Source organism: Typopeltis vanoorti, chromosome 18 (genome assembly GCF_054136105.1).
Source record: "Typopeltis vanoorti isolate ZY-2024b chromosome 18, IOZ_Tvanoo_1.0, whole genome shotgun sequence".
In the NCBI taxonomy this organism is placed as follows: Eukaryota; Metazoa; Arthropoda; class Arachnida; order Uropygi; family Thelyphonidae; genus Typopeltis; species Typopeltis vanoorti.
In genome coordinates, this window is record NC_143566.1 from 46210141 (window position 1) to 46224881 (window position 14741).

The following is a 14741-nucleotide window of genomic DNA, read 5'->3' on the forward strand; positions in this document are numbered from 1 at the left end:
TCTTTTCCAGTGCTGTTTTAATCCTTTAAGCTTCCAACATGATTTAAAGCATTCACCTACTTTTGCAATGCAGTCCTCTCATTCACCATACTTATATAACTTGATACATTTTCCAAGGATGACCTGTAATTCTTCCACCATCCATTACCCTGTGCATTTTCTTCCCTAGATCTCTCTATCTCTACCTGAATGGCTCCCTCTCACTATCATATGCCTTAATCATATTACCTCTTCTTCTGTCTGGCAAGTGCTTCAGAACACATTCTCTTAATCTGTCCTCATACTCAATTCCTAATTTCCCAGACAATAGTCACTTGACTCTCCACTCACTTTAGACATTCATCTCTATCTCTTTGCATTTTCTAATCACACATATATCGAAGTGATTGGATCTTTATTCGGATTACAGATGTGGCCTGATGCAAGGGAACTATCTATCCTTGTTTGTCAATATCCTTCTCATTATGGTAGCAATTTTTTAACCTTTGCAATGTTTGTATTTTTTGTTTTTGAACTTCAGCTAATCTGCCAACACTCCTACATCCCTAACCATTTTTCTCCATCTTCTCTGGCCATAGTGCATGGCTTGACACTTAGCAACATTGACCTGACATCCCCCCCCCATTCATATGACCAGATTGCAACTTAATTGAATCCTCTTGTAATAGCATTACATCAAAGGTACCTGAAGCTGTTTCTTTCCAATTCAGCATCATCTGCAAAGAACTGAATATCTCCTTTCAAACATTGAACAGAGTCCTCCAGAACTCGTGCTTGTTACCATTCCAAGACATTTCACCCCATCCCTATACAACTCATCGGCTTCTATCAGCCAACCATTCCTGTTACTAGGCTCAATTTTCAGCATTAGTTTCTTTTTATGGTATTCTTGAACACCTTTTCAAAATCTAGACAATTACTATACCAGTCTCTCCTCTGTCTAATAGGTTTGTCACCATTTTGTAATATGTTAACAGGTTACCTAAACAAACTTCCTAACAAACCCATGCTGTTCTCATCAATCTATGTTTGCATTCTATTTCTAACAGCCTCTCTCTAAAGTTCTCACCACCACACCTGATACACACAGATGCTACTCTTTAGTTTCAGTGGCATTATTTTTCTTTTCTTTCCAGTCTTCTAGGTCTGTTCCATTGCCAGAGAGAGAGAGTTGATTTTATCATCTCGTGCAAGATCACTATTCTGCTTAATAGAGTCTTATGGCTGGGAAAAAGTTCTCTGTTTGATTTGGTCTCTAGAGTATGTTTCCTAAGTTATCTTAATCCTTTAGCCCACTAATGCACGAAAATGTACTATAGTTTCTATTGTTGGCATGATATGCTATTATTGAGGTAACAGAAATTAAAATCTAAAATGACAATGATAAATCAGTGTACTGTCTATTATCTAGGAGTGATTATGTTTATTAATTATGCTGTGGTGGACTAAAACATCCATATGAATTATCTTCTCCCCTCCCTCTCTAATTAAATGGATTCTATCCCCAGTTCTATATATTTGGTATTTCGCTATACCAGACACTTGAAAACTAAGATTTTAGGCATTTAAATGAACTTCAAACTAAAGCTTTTTATATATTTTATTAACAAAGTACACACTCACAACATCTATCTATATATATATAAGAAAATTATATTCTCCCCTCCAAAAAAAAAAAAAAAAAATGTATATTCGGTTATGCTTTACTGCAAGCATATTCAATTTTTATTTAAAGTAGGTATCCAGACATTAGTAACTTACTGCATAGGCTTCAGCTATCCAGTAAAACTGAGCACAGCTATTTGGAAAAATTACTGTACTTCTGTAGGTACAGAAGTACAGGCTTCAGTTACAAAAAAATAAATAATCACTTTTAAAATAAACACACTTAAAATAAACAAGTTCTTTTAACCTCTCAAAAGAAAATTAAATAATAAGGAATCCCCAGAAAATCACAATTCATTCTTTATTTCTTAAAGGAATAATTCGCAACTCTGCCTTTCCTTTTTCACAATTTATTTATTGTTTATTTTATTATTATTATTTTTTTTTTTTTTTTTTTTTTTTACAATATAACTATCTCTCTACCTATTCTTTTTCTCATGTCCATCAACTGTTCACTTCATATCACATCATACCATGCTCTATATTTGCAACTGCATGAATGGTGATAATTATGGCAGCCAGATATCACAAACAGCAGAGTTCAGTTTGATGATGATAGATCGGATGTGTTTATCAGGGATGCAATTAAATTGATGCTTCTTTTCCACTTGATATCTGTTTCATGTGGTCGGCTTAAAAAAATAGCTATTTTAATTCCAGTGAAGTGGGAAGGTGCATATATATCTTGCCACTTTCATCATCATTATCACATTCCTGACATGTATTCTCATGGGATGTATAGGATAATTATGATAGTACCACATGGAAAATTTACACCATTACTAACTTCCAATCAACAGTTTTCCTCCAAATTAATCTGTTATTCAAGACTCCAGAACTTATATTTCTGTCATTTAGGTATTTTTACTGTATTAATCCATCTACATCTTGGCCTTCCTCTAGGTAAACAAGCTAAACAATTGTTTAACTAATCTTTCCTCTCCCATTCTGTTTAAGTGACCTTGAGATTAGCTCTGCAAAAAAATTCTTGGATGCTAACGATATCAAATTCTTTTTTAATATCCTCATTTTTAATATGATATTGTCATTGATGCCATCTGTTCATGCCCCTAATCATTCTCAGCACTCTCATATCTGTGGTCTCCAGTCTTTGATCAAGTGTTTTATTGGAAATACTTTTATTGGGATTATATTGATCAAGTGCATATAACAACAACTAAGTTATACCAACTAGTTTCACCAACTAAGTCTGTTGGCATCTTCAGGGTACATAACTGATGTACGGCACTAAAAAGTAAAAAACTGTTACAAACTATAATCAACCGATTCCAATTATATTAAACAAAGAACAGAGCGTGTACAATACATTCATAGAGCGTGGATGATATCACTTGTTGTTATTTAGGAACGTTCTATAGTTGGCACTATAATTCAGTTCTGGCAAGTTGAAGGATCTGATAAGGGTCTTCCAGATCACGGGCAAGATTAGTCCTTGGTTCCTGTTAAGGTTTTGTATACAGCGGGCAACTGTTGTGGCCTCCTTAAAAATTTGGGAGCAGAAGTCCTCCTCCATGTAAGGAATTGTGCTTCTATCCCACTCTATGGTATGGTTCGTTCTTGAGAAATGAAAAGCTAACCCCGATTTTTCTTCTCTGTTATTATTGACGTCACCTGTGTGTTCTTTTTGCCTAATTTCAAGGCTCCTTGAAGTTTGGCCGATGTAATTCAAGCCGCACGAGCATGGTATGTTATAAACTCCAGCATATTTGGAGAAAGGATGGCTATCTTTTGGAGATCTTAAGAATTGTCTAATCGTTTCTGTGGGTTTAAAGGCCACTCTTATTTTATGTGGTCTAAGGAGTCTAGCAATCTTATTGGAAACTGTCCCCAAGTATGGAATGACGATGGTAGAAATATAACGTATATCATCTTGTTGTCTTTGTCGGGATTCAGAGAAAAGTATCTTGTGGAGGAGTCTTCGAGGAAATCCATTCATGGTAAGGTTGGTGGATATCAGGGATAGTTCTTCCTGGAGGTCTTGTTGATCTGTTGTAAGTAGAGAGGCACGGTTCTTCAACATGTGTACAATACTAAGTTTCTGAGAAATGTGTGAGGAAGTGAAATGTAAATAACGTCCTGCATTGGTAGGTTTGCAGTAAACTGAGAGGTTGATATCACCATTCGGAAGCTTCTTAATTAAAGTGTCCAGAAATGATAATTGGTCATCTTCTTCAAGTTCTAGAGTGAATTTGATTGTGTGGTGTAGAGAGTTGATTTTGTTAAGAAAGTCGAACACAGCCTTTTTTGTGTGGTTCCAAACGATAAAGATATCATCCACGTATCTCCACCATACTGTGGGTTTAAGGTCTGTTTGAGTTAAGATTTTACTTTCAAAATCCTCCATAAAAAGATCAGCACAAAATGGAGAGTGGGGGCTACCCATTGCAAGGCCAGTCAATTGTTGATATATGGTTTTATTCCATAAGAAAAGGTTTGATGTTGAACAATTTAAGGAGGCCACAATATTTGCCCACTGTATACAAAACCTTAACAGGAACCAAGGACTAATCTTGCCCATGATCTGGAAGACCCTTATCAGATCCTTCAACTCGCCAGAACTGAATTATAGTGCCAACTATAGAACGTTCCTAAATAACAACAAGTGATATCATCCACGCTCTATGAATGTATTGTACGCGCTCTGTTCTTTGTTTAATATAATTGGAATTGGTTGATTATAGTTTGTAACAGTTTTTTACTTTTTAGTGCTGTACATCAGTTATGTACCCTGAAGATGCCAACAGACTTAGTTGGTGAAACTAGTTGGTATAACTTAGTTGTTGTTATATGCACTTGATCAATATAATCCCAATAAAAGTATTTCCAGAGCTTTTTGGTCAAGAAAATTAAACGTTTTTTTAACAAGTGTTTTATTTCTAACTAGCTCTCAAATCCATAAGATAAAACTGGTTTGAACACTATCTTATATACTGCTAATTTAGTGTTTTGACTAATTTCTTTTTTCTTTCTTTGACTAATTGCATATAAACTATTCAGCTAACTTCCTACATTATCAACTTTACTAATTCTGTTGTCTATTTCCATATTTAATTTGCCATCTTCATTAAAAATTGTGCCTAAATAGCTGAAATGTTTTACTTTTTCTATAGGTTCACCATTCAGGATACAGCTGATGTTTTCAATGTTTCTGCCTATTTTCATTTCATTGTTTTGTCTTTTTATTGCTGATTTTCATATTAACTTTATTACAACAGTTATTCAATTTAGTCAGGGAATCTTGCAGACTTGTACTGGATTTATTCATAAGTATAATATCATCTGCATAAAGTAAAGAGCTGAGATTAACATCTCCAATTTTGATATCAGGTTTAATACAACTTTCCTTCATAATCTGTTCCATATAGATGATGAATAACAGTGTAGATATAATGTACACCCTTGTTGCACACCTGACTTAACATCAAACTATCTTCCTGTACCTCCTTCAAGTCTAACTGCTTACTTACAGCTTAAGTAGAGACTATGTATTGCTTGATATAATGTTCCATTTATACCATACAACTGTAGCATTTTGAAGAACTTTCCTCTTGACTTTATCCAGATCAACAAAACTTAAATGCAAATCCTTGTTATATTCCCAAGATTTCACAACTATTTGTCATAAAGTGAAAATTTGATCCTGACATCCTCTGTTTGGCCTGAATCTATCTTGTTCTTCACTGAGCTCCCTTTCCACAATTTTCTTTAGCTATTTCTCAAATATACTTGCATAAATCTTACCAGGAACACTGAGTAGAGAAATACCCCTGTAAATCTCGCATTCAGTTTTATTTCCCTTTTTATAGATGGGTACTATGAGAGCTCTGCTCTGATCATCTGGAATTCAACCTTCTGACTAGACCTTCTGAATTATGCAATGCAGCCACTGTAAAACTTTTATATCTCCATTATTTCTGGCTGAATTTCATCTACTCCAGCTGCCTTTCCACATTTCATGTTTTTGATGACTTTTTCTACTTCAAGTATGGATATGTTATGTATTCCTGACTGCATTCTTGTTGGAAGTTTTCTACCACCATGCTTACACTGCTTGTTCCTTTAGCAGTCTTTCAAATTATTTACTCCAAACATCTAGAATATCTTTATCTTCAGTTTTCATGTCACCTTTATCATCTCTGATTCCTTTTACAGTACTTTTTCTTCCATTTCTAAGCTTTTTCAATAGCCACCAGAATATTTCACCATCTTCCTGATATTTATTTTCTATGTTCTTACTAAAGTCTTCCCATGACTTTTGTTTAGCTAGCTTTACATAGTGCTTCCCATTCTTACATTTTTCTCTATATTTTCTAAGAACATAAACTGACCTACTTGCAGGAACTTTCAGTATGCTTTCTTCTTTTCTTTCACTGCCTCTTTAGCATCCTGAGTCCACTATGGAGTTTTGATTTTTCCATCCTTAACTCACCACATGCCTCTCTTGCTAAATCAGTCCAAATTTTCTTTAGGGTTTGCTGCTGAGTCTCGAAGGTCTGGTTCTTGTTTTTAAACTCTTTCAGTTTTTTCTTGAATAATGTTTGTCTATTTGAGTCAACAGTTCACATTTGATAGCTGTTCAACTTTGATTCATTTCAAAACTTTCTTAAACTTTTCTTTTTCAATATGAAATTCAGTTTTATCTTGCTCAAAATTAAATAGTGATCACTTCCTATTTCAAATCCTCTGTATACTCTTGTGTACAGAGTACACAGAGTCAACTATAACAACTGTATTGTTGTCAACTATAACATAGTCAATGAGACTTTGCTTATTTCTTGCCCATGTGAATTTATGCACATTTTTGTGTTGGAACGTGGTGTTAGTAATAACTAATCCATGTCCTGAACAGAATCCAGCAGGCATATAATATTATTATTAGCTTTGCACTTTTCTCCAAATTTTCCCAAAACATTTCTATATGTCTAGTAATCATTTCCTACTCTGCTGTTTAGATCTCCTTGTTGAGATCTAAACTCTTGAGCCAGCTTGCCTTCTCTATTGCCTCAAAAAATTCGTCTATTTCTCCAGTTTTCCATTCTGATGTTTGCTCACATCGCTCTACTTGATATTGCCTACAATTCAAGAAGATTATCCTCATACTTAGTGTTGAATTAATATGGCTACTCCCCTCTTTTTTCTAATTGTTATTTCTTGAATATAACTTTTGTATTTCTTGCTTAGAAAGATCTCACCTGTTTTTGTCTTCTTTGTTTTAGTCATGCCTATTGTGTCAGTCTGGTATTTATTCGATTCTTCTGCTAGTTCCATTTCTTTTCCATTGATGCTTCTTATGTTGATGCTACCAATCTTGAACTCTGTTGATGTTGAGTTGGGATGTGTTTTGAGATTTGTTTCAGTAGCTGACTTTTCACTGTTCACCCTGGTTCCCTGATAAACACAATGGGGGCTTTGTGTAACCAGGTGATGCCCCAGATGGCATGAAATTGTGTCATGTAGTGCCATCATTTTACATTGTGGTTTAAGTCAATAAGAATACAATTTGGTCTACTAAATTCCAAATTCCCAGCCCATCCTCGTTCGTTCAGTATTTAGGTAGATAACTAACAGGGTGCACCACGTGAAGCTGAGGGTAGTTTAGAAGCCCAGTCAGTTCTCCACTTTTCTTAAAAGACTACATGGAGGTCTCCTCCCAGTTATACAGCTTTGACCCTTAACTATGAAGTGCAATTAGGCTTTAACAGCCTTGATAGTCATCTGTTAATGGCAAAGCAACAAATACTACTGTTATATTCTTCTTACAATATAAGATCATTTTGACAAATATAATTGTATCAACATAAAGATATTTGTATACATCTTTTATTCTAATTTTAATTAACCATATTAATACTAATTGTCCCCTAAACATTTATGTAAAGATGTTCAAGCTAGTTTGCATATCTTTACAATTACCTTTTGGCAAGAAGGGGAGCAAGTCCACACCTTTGGTCCCACTCCCACTTTTATACCATGCAGATCTGAAGAAATAAGATAGTTAGCTCTTATATTCACAGTAATGTCAGTGTTATGCATGAATTTTCATTTTCTGTTTTGCAAGATTAAAATACTCAAATTTCTGTAAGGAAAAAAAAACCTCCCATATAAGACAACTTAACTCACTTTATTTGAAAAGCACTTAAAAGGTTTATCATATGATGATGATATTTGAACCCAAACTCAATCTTTTCCAAACAAGAAATACATGCTGTACTGCCCTTCTGACTATGCTATATTGTTCTTCTTCACATATGCTACTGATATCCAGATTGACTCTCACTCTAGCAAACAGCATTAGAACTCACCATTAAAATACTCATTATAACAAACTACCATAAAATTTTGGCAAGAATCCCATAGACCGAATGCTGTGTTAAAGAAATTTACTATAGCAAACTGTCCAACAAATCAAACTATTCTTGTGGTATCCTGTGAGCTTGCTATAGTGAGTTAGTTGTATTGAGTATGGTTATAATGTATTTGATCAAAAAACAGTAGTAGAAATTCTTTATGCTAAAATAAATGTATTTTTTAGGGATATTGGAAATGCAAAATTAACAAGCATTTTCTTCCATTCATTACAGCTTCACATATCTGCATCCCATGGCTTCTTGAGTGTGGTAGAATATCTTTTGGAGCATCATGCATCACCTGATTCATGTGATGATGATTTATGGCAGCCAATTCATGCAGCAGCCTGTTGGGGTCATGTAAGTGTATATGTGTGCGTGTGTATATATATATATATATACACACGCACTTTTTTCTCTTTTTCTTCCTTCGGGTTTATATATATATATATATATATATATTCATTTTTAATATAAACTGACTATAAACCCGAGAATTATAACAAATTGAGATTTATTTGCAAACGCAACATGTTTCGTTGAGATTGACTTCATCAGGCGTTAAGAACATAGAAAGATATTAAAAGACACTGAAACAAACATTGAGACACTATAAAGGTATACAATTATAAAGTTATGATATTCGACTGTAAATTACAGTTATTATGAACTTGTGCTATAGTCCGTGTTAAAGTCCTTTAACATGCTATAGTCCGTGTTAAAGTCCTTCAACATGGACTATAGCACAAGTTCATAATAACTGTAATTTACAGTCGAATATCATAACTTTATAATTGTATAGCTTTATAGTGTCTCAATGTTTGTTTCAGTGTCTTTTAATATCTTTCTATGTTCTTAACGCCTGATGAAGTCAATCTCGACGAAACATGTTGCGTTTGCAAACAAATCTCAATTTGTTATAAATCTCGGGTTTATAGTCAGTTTATATTAAAAATGAACATATCCCAACTCCGAGTTAGTTAATAATAGTATTCATACACACACACACACATATATATCACTAATCAGACAATCTAAATAGCACACTCAGTACTTCTTTTTTTATTTTCACTAATAAGAGATCAGAGAATTTTAATTGTCTGAATACCAAAAAAAAAAAATAAATAAATAAATAAACCCCCTGTTCTAGTGGCATTTTGCAGTTATCTGTTTTTTGTTTCTCAGTTAATTTCTGTTTTCTATCACCTTTTGCACTCTACTGTTTTCTGCAGCTTAAGATTATTTTATATTCAGGTTGTTTTTAACAAGGGAATAAATCTTTGCAATCATATATGTTGACAGCATTTCAATTGAAATAATGGAATAATCCTTAGCAGCTTAACTTCTGTACTACCTGGAATCTTCAACCTTGGCTTAGTCAGCCTAATGGAAAGCTCCTCTGTTGCCCATCCAGAAGGTTGTAGGTTCAAATCCCACTGTAGCATGGATTGGTATGAATGTCGATAAACACACTCAATTTACTTGACACAGACATAATACATCAACCTACAGCTTTAGTTGCTTTGGCTCTAATTCCAGAAATAAGAACAACCTGGTGTGAAACCACACCCTGCTTTTTGAGCTATATTTAGTTCTGACATAAATGAATAAATGCGTACTGCAAATTCATTATGGCTGTTCCACTTGGGATCTTCCAGCTTTTTTTTATATCATCTTCCATTTTATGACAGCCAAGTATCTTGGCTTCTTAGAAAACTTGTAATTCTTATGATAGGAATGGATAAATCTTGTCTATCCACCATAGTAGTAGATTGTGTTTATTCTTCTTGCTGGTTTGTTTTGTAGAATGAAAAACACAAACTTCAGGGAGGAAAAAACCCTGCCACCTTCATATGAGACTTTCACACTCACCTTCAGCTGAAAAGCCCTGATAAAGCTTCTGTGCATTCTAGACAGGATTTGAACCCAGGTTTTCAAATCAAAGAGTGTCATCTATAATAACTGAGCTACCAATGCTCACTTTTAATATAATTTGTTATTAAACTAAGTTACATTTCTACCCTGGTTATACATAATTGATTTTATTACTGATACAAATACAAATAAAAGGCACCAAAGAGAGGAAAAACCAGGAAATCTTAGATCTGATGAAGAAAAGAATAGATATGAAAAGAGATTTAAATGACACCAATAAAATAGAATATGCGGAAATTTGTAAAACTAAATGTAAAAGTATGAAACATAGAATTAGAACGTATAATACTAGAAAAATTAAAGAAACAATAGTAATATGAAGGTCCTAAGATGAACATTATCAATTGGAACAAAGGAAATAGCTACTGTAAGAGGAAAAAATGGTGAACTTATAAAAAATGCAATAATCAAAAGAATTCAGGAATTTTATACTGAACTCTATGAAGACAAAGACCGAGACATCCAAGAATCATCTCTGGATAACTCGAGTGAGGAAGAACACGATGCCCCTGAGATCTCACAAGGTGAAGTGGAAATGGCATTGTGGGAAATGAAGAATGGAAAGGCCCCAGGAGAAGATGGAATTATGGTAGACTTCTTAAAACTGGGAAGAAGCCCTGTCATCAAACAGCTGACTAAACTCTTTAATAAATGCCTAAAACATAGAAAAATTCCAAAAAATTGGAACAATTAAAGAGCAATAAGGAAGAAATTAAAAACTACAAACCTATAAGCCTACTCCCCACCATATATAAAGTCTTCACAAGAATTATAAATAATAGAATAAAATCTAAACTTGAAGGAATTCAATCTTATGAACAAGCTGGATTTAGGAAAAATTACAATATTTTGGACCATATTCACACATTAAGACAGCTCTTTGAAAAATCAATTGAATACAATAAACCCTTATGTCTGGCCTATATAGACTACAAAAAAGCATTTGGTTCAGTTAAAACATCTGCAACACTAAAAGCTCTTGAAACCCAGGGAACTGAGAAACCATATATTGAAACACTAAAACATTTACAATAATGCAACTTCTGTAATTAAATTATATAAAAACAGTGAAAAGTTCCCAATACAGAAAGGCTGCATCATCTGAAATTTGCAGATGATGAAGATGTCCTAATAGCAGATAATCTTGAAGATCTGGAAGAAAGGCTAAATCAGCTAAATGATGCTTCCAAAGTAATTGGATTAAAAATAAATAGAGGAAAAACAAAAATAATGATGAATAAATACATAAACCATAGAACTGTCAAAGTTGAAAACCATGAAATAGAACAAGTTACTTCATATGTATATTTGGGCCAATTCCTATCCTTTGAGGATTGCCAAAGAAAAGAGATTGAATGACGAATTCACCTTGAATGGATGGCTTATGAGAAAATGAGAGACATATTCAGAAGTGACATCCCTATGAGTCTAAAAAGGAAAGCTTTCGACCAGTACATACTTCCTGTCCTAACATACGGAGGAGAAACATGGACTTTAACAGAAGCCCTAAACAAAAAGCTGAGAACAACACAACATTGCATTGGAGAAAAGTATGCTTAAAATAACATTAAGAGATAGGAAGACAAATACCCGGATAAGATCTCAAACAGGTGTCATGGATATTGTAAAATACATTAAACAGGCTAAGTGAAGATAGACTGGCCATATTGCCAGATGCAGTGACGGGAGATGGACTAGAAAAACAGCAGAGTGGAGACCAATGGATGGAGCAAGACAAAGAGGAAGACTGAGAAGAAGATGGAGGGATGAACTGGAACAAATTTGCAGGAGTGAGGTGGATGGGAGAAGCAGAAAACCGAGTGGTCTTGAAAATCATGGAGGAGACGTTCGTCCAGCAGTGGACAGAACCAAAAGGTTGAAGAAGAAGAAGAGTGTCCAGTTTTCTCATAAGGGAAAACTGGACATGTTACTCGATGGCTTGTCACGGCCAAGTAACTTGGCTTGTTTGAAACCTAATTAATGCTCTGACAGGAGAATCAGTTGTATTGTGGCTGTCAATTGCAAGTGTTCTTTCATCATTTAATCCTATGTGAAGGAATATCCAGGGCATGGTCTGCCAGTCCTGACTTGCATATATTTCTTGTACACCCTAGAGTGCATAAATTTTCTTTTCAAGAAAATTTATGCACTCTAGGGTGTACAAGAGGATGAAGCTGATTCTTGGGAATACAAAATTTTTCAGCTAGGTTTACAAAGTACATTACACTTCACAAGAAATTACATTCTCATTTTAATCCTTTTACCAAATGTAGCAAACGAAGTTTGCAAGGGAAGTATCTTCACAACTAGTCTACTTGTATATAGAGACTGTTGACTTGTTCTTGATATCTAAATTTAAGAAGTTTATTAGATTTGACATTAAGAAGGTCTCATCATGTGGGCTGTGTTCTTTTGCAATTAAATTTCTAGTTATCTTAGTAAACTGTTGTCTTAGAGTATCAAATAGCTTTTTTGTCATCCACTTTTCCTTCTGTGTATAAATTACACTCTCTTATTGACTTGCAAATCCACTCAGCAGTTTTGCTGATATAATACGTTGCATGCTTCTTTGTCTTAAGAACTCCTTAAAAATTCACAGCAGTACAGAGGAGCAGTTAGGATGATCAGTGATGATTTCTCCATTCACTAGTGTCTTTTTACACTCACTTTCATTTGTACTCATATTCAGCCTATATTATCATCATCACTGGTTGTCAGAATTAGTGTTAATAATTCTCCCATTTTCTTCTAAGTTTGTTAAAATGTATGCAATGACCATCCATTGCCTACTCACATCTCCAAATGCACAGAAGAAATGTTTCTTTCTCTTCTTTAATCTATACTTTGCTTTTCTATAAAGTGCAATAAAATGTTAATGTAAGTTAAAACACATGGTAGAAAAAACAAAAATAGTATTTAATACAAAATATTTTTATTTCTTTTACGTTAACATGACTTTCAAAAAGAACACCCAGGATCACAATTGTGACCCTGGGTTTGTTTTTTCTTCATAGTTTATCATTAATGAGCATCTGACTGTGTACATGGTTCTAATAAATAATATATTGATATAGCCATGAAATGAAATGTAATGCACTATATTTAATTAATTATAATTATTTAAGAATAAAACAATATACAATAGATACTACTAGTGTCCAAATTTGAACAGATCCAATAACTTTCGGTTATCTCCTCTAAGGGAAATATTGGTCTGGCCATGGGCAGCCCACTCTCTCTCCGATTCTCGCAGATATATTTCTTAACGATTTTGAAGAAAAAGCTATTAACTCCTTCCCCCTTAAACCAAAATTTTGGTATCGTTATGTAGACGATATATTCCTCATCTGGGAAAACAGTGTCAACAACCTCAATTTCTTTTTGTTTGTTGACACTGAACAACCTAAACAAGTTTCATGAAAAAATCTCTTTTTACCTTCGAACTGGAATCCGATGACTGCCTCCCCTTTCTAGATCTGAAGCTTACCAGATATTCTGAAAGTATTAAAATCTCAATTTTTAGAAAACCTACTCATACTGACAGATACCTTCATGCTTCTTCCCATCAAAAATTTGGTATTATTTCCACCTTAGCACACCGGACCAAATCTTTACTTACAAAAGAAACAGAAATTGAAAATGAACTCCTTTTTCTTAAAAAGACTTTTATTAATAATGGTTTCTCTCCTAATAAGATTGATAAATTTCTTTCTCTAAGTCACTGAACTGCTTCTGAAGATCCCTCTTCCCCCAGAGCCTTTATTTCTTTGCCTTACATCAGCATCAGCTCACTTTCACCAAAACTAGCTAAAATTCTCAAGAAATTTAACTTCAGAACTTGCTTCTCTACGCTCCCAAAACTTCGCTCCATACTTAGTAAACCTAAAGAGAAACATCTTCACACTCAATTTCCAGGAGTCTACAAGATTTTATGTGATTGTGGAAAGCCATACTACAGCCAAACTGCTAAATCCATCCTTCTACGTATGGAAGAACACAATAGTGATATTTCCTACAACAGGACTAGAGCCAGTGCTCTCTCTAGCCACGTTCTTTTTTCTGTTAACTCAGATGAAGGCTGTCGAAACGTTGTGGACTGGACACAAACTTCTAATATCCATGTGTGCTATGATAAACTTGAAAGAAAAATTGGTGAATCTAGAGAAATTTCCTTAGATTCTTCCCATATCAATAACAGCCTAAGTTTCAATCTCTCTGATGCACACATTGCCTCTGTTCAATACTGGCGCACTCGTGACAGCACATAGTCAACTTTTATTTGGAACTCAAGCTCACATTACTATTTTCAAAATCTACTACTATCTTTTGTGCTAGTGCTGTTAATGCAATTTTTAAGTCTCTGTTATTTTTTGTATATTTCTTTGATTGTGATACCTGAAGAACTTGATCCATTCAGCGAAACTAGTAGTATCTTTTTAAATAAACCATGTCACCTCTTTATCTCTCGGTATCAGTCATTTAAACTAATTAATAATATTTTCTACCGAGTAAAAATGAACAAACACAATATATATATATATATATATATATATACATACATGCACATGCACACACACAATTTTTATTACATAATTTATTGGGAATTTTATTTTCCTTGTAAACTTATAGTACATTTTCACTGTGAGCAAGTGGATGGGCTAAAGATTTTTTTTTTTTTTTTTTTAACATTCCAGAAACCTTGTTCTAGAGACCAAACATGGAAAATTTTCAAACCACTTCAGACCTCCATTAAGCAGTAGTTTTACTTATATC

At 34.0% G+C, this 14741-nt stretch overlaps 1 protein-coding gene across 3 annotated transcripts in view; it reads left to right on the top strand.

Moving 5' to 3' along the window:
- LOC150096629 (protein phosphatase 1 regulatory subunit 16A-like) overlaps positions 1–14741 on the top strand; it is a 245116-nt gene that overhangs the window by 150853 nt on the left and 79522 nt on the right. For all 3 annotated transcript variants that reach the window (XM_090407864.1, XM_090407866.1, XM_090407865.1), the window contains one exon: positions 8268–8393. In XM_090407864.1, coding sequence (XP_090263990.1) covers positions 8268–8393 — 126 coding nt within the window. The remainder of the gene's footprint in view (positions 1–8267; positions 8394–14741) is intronic.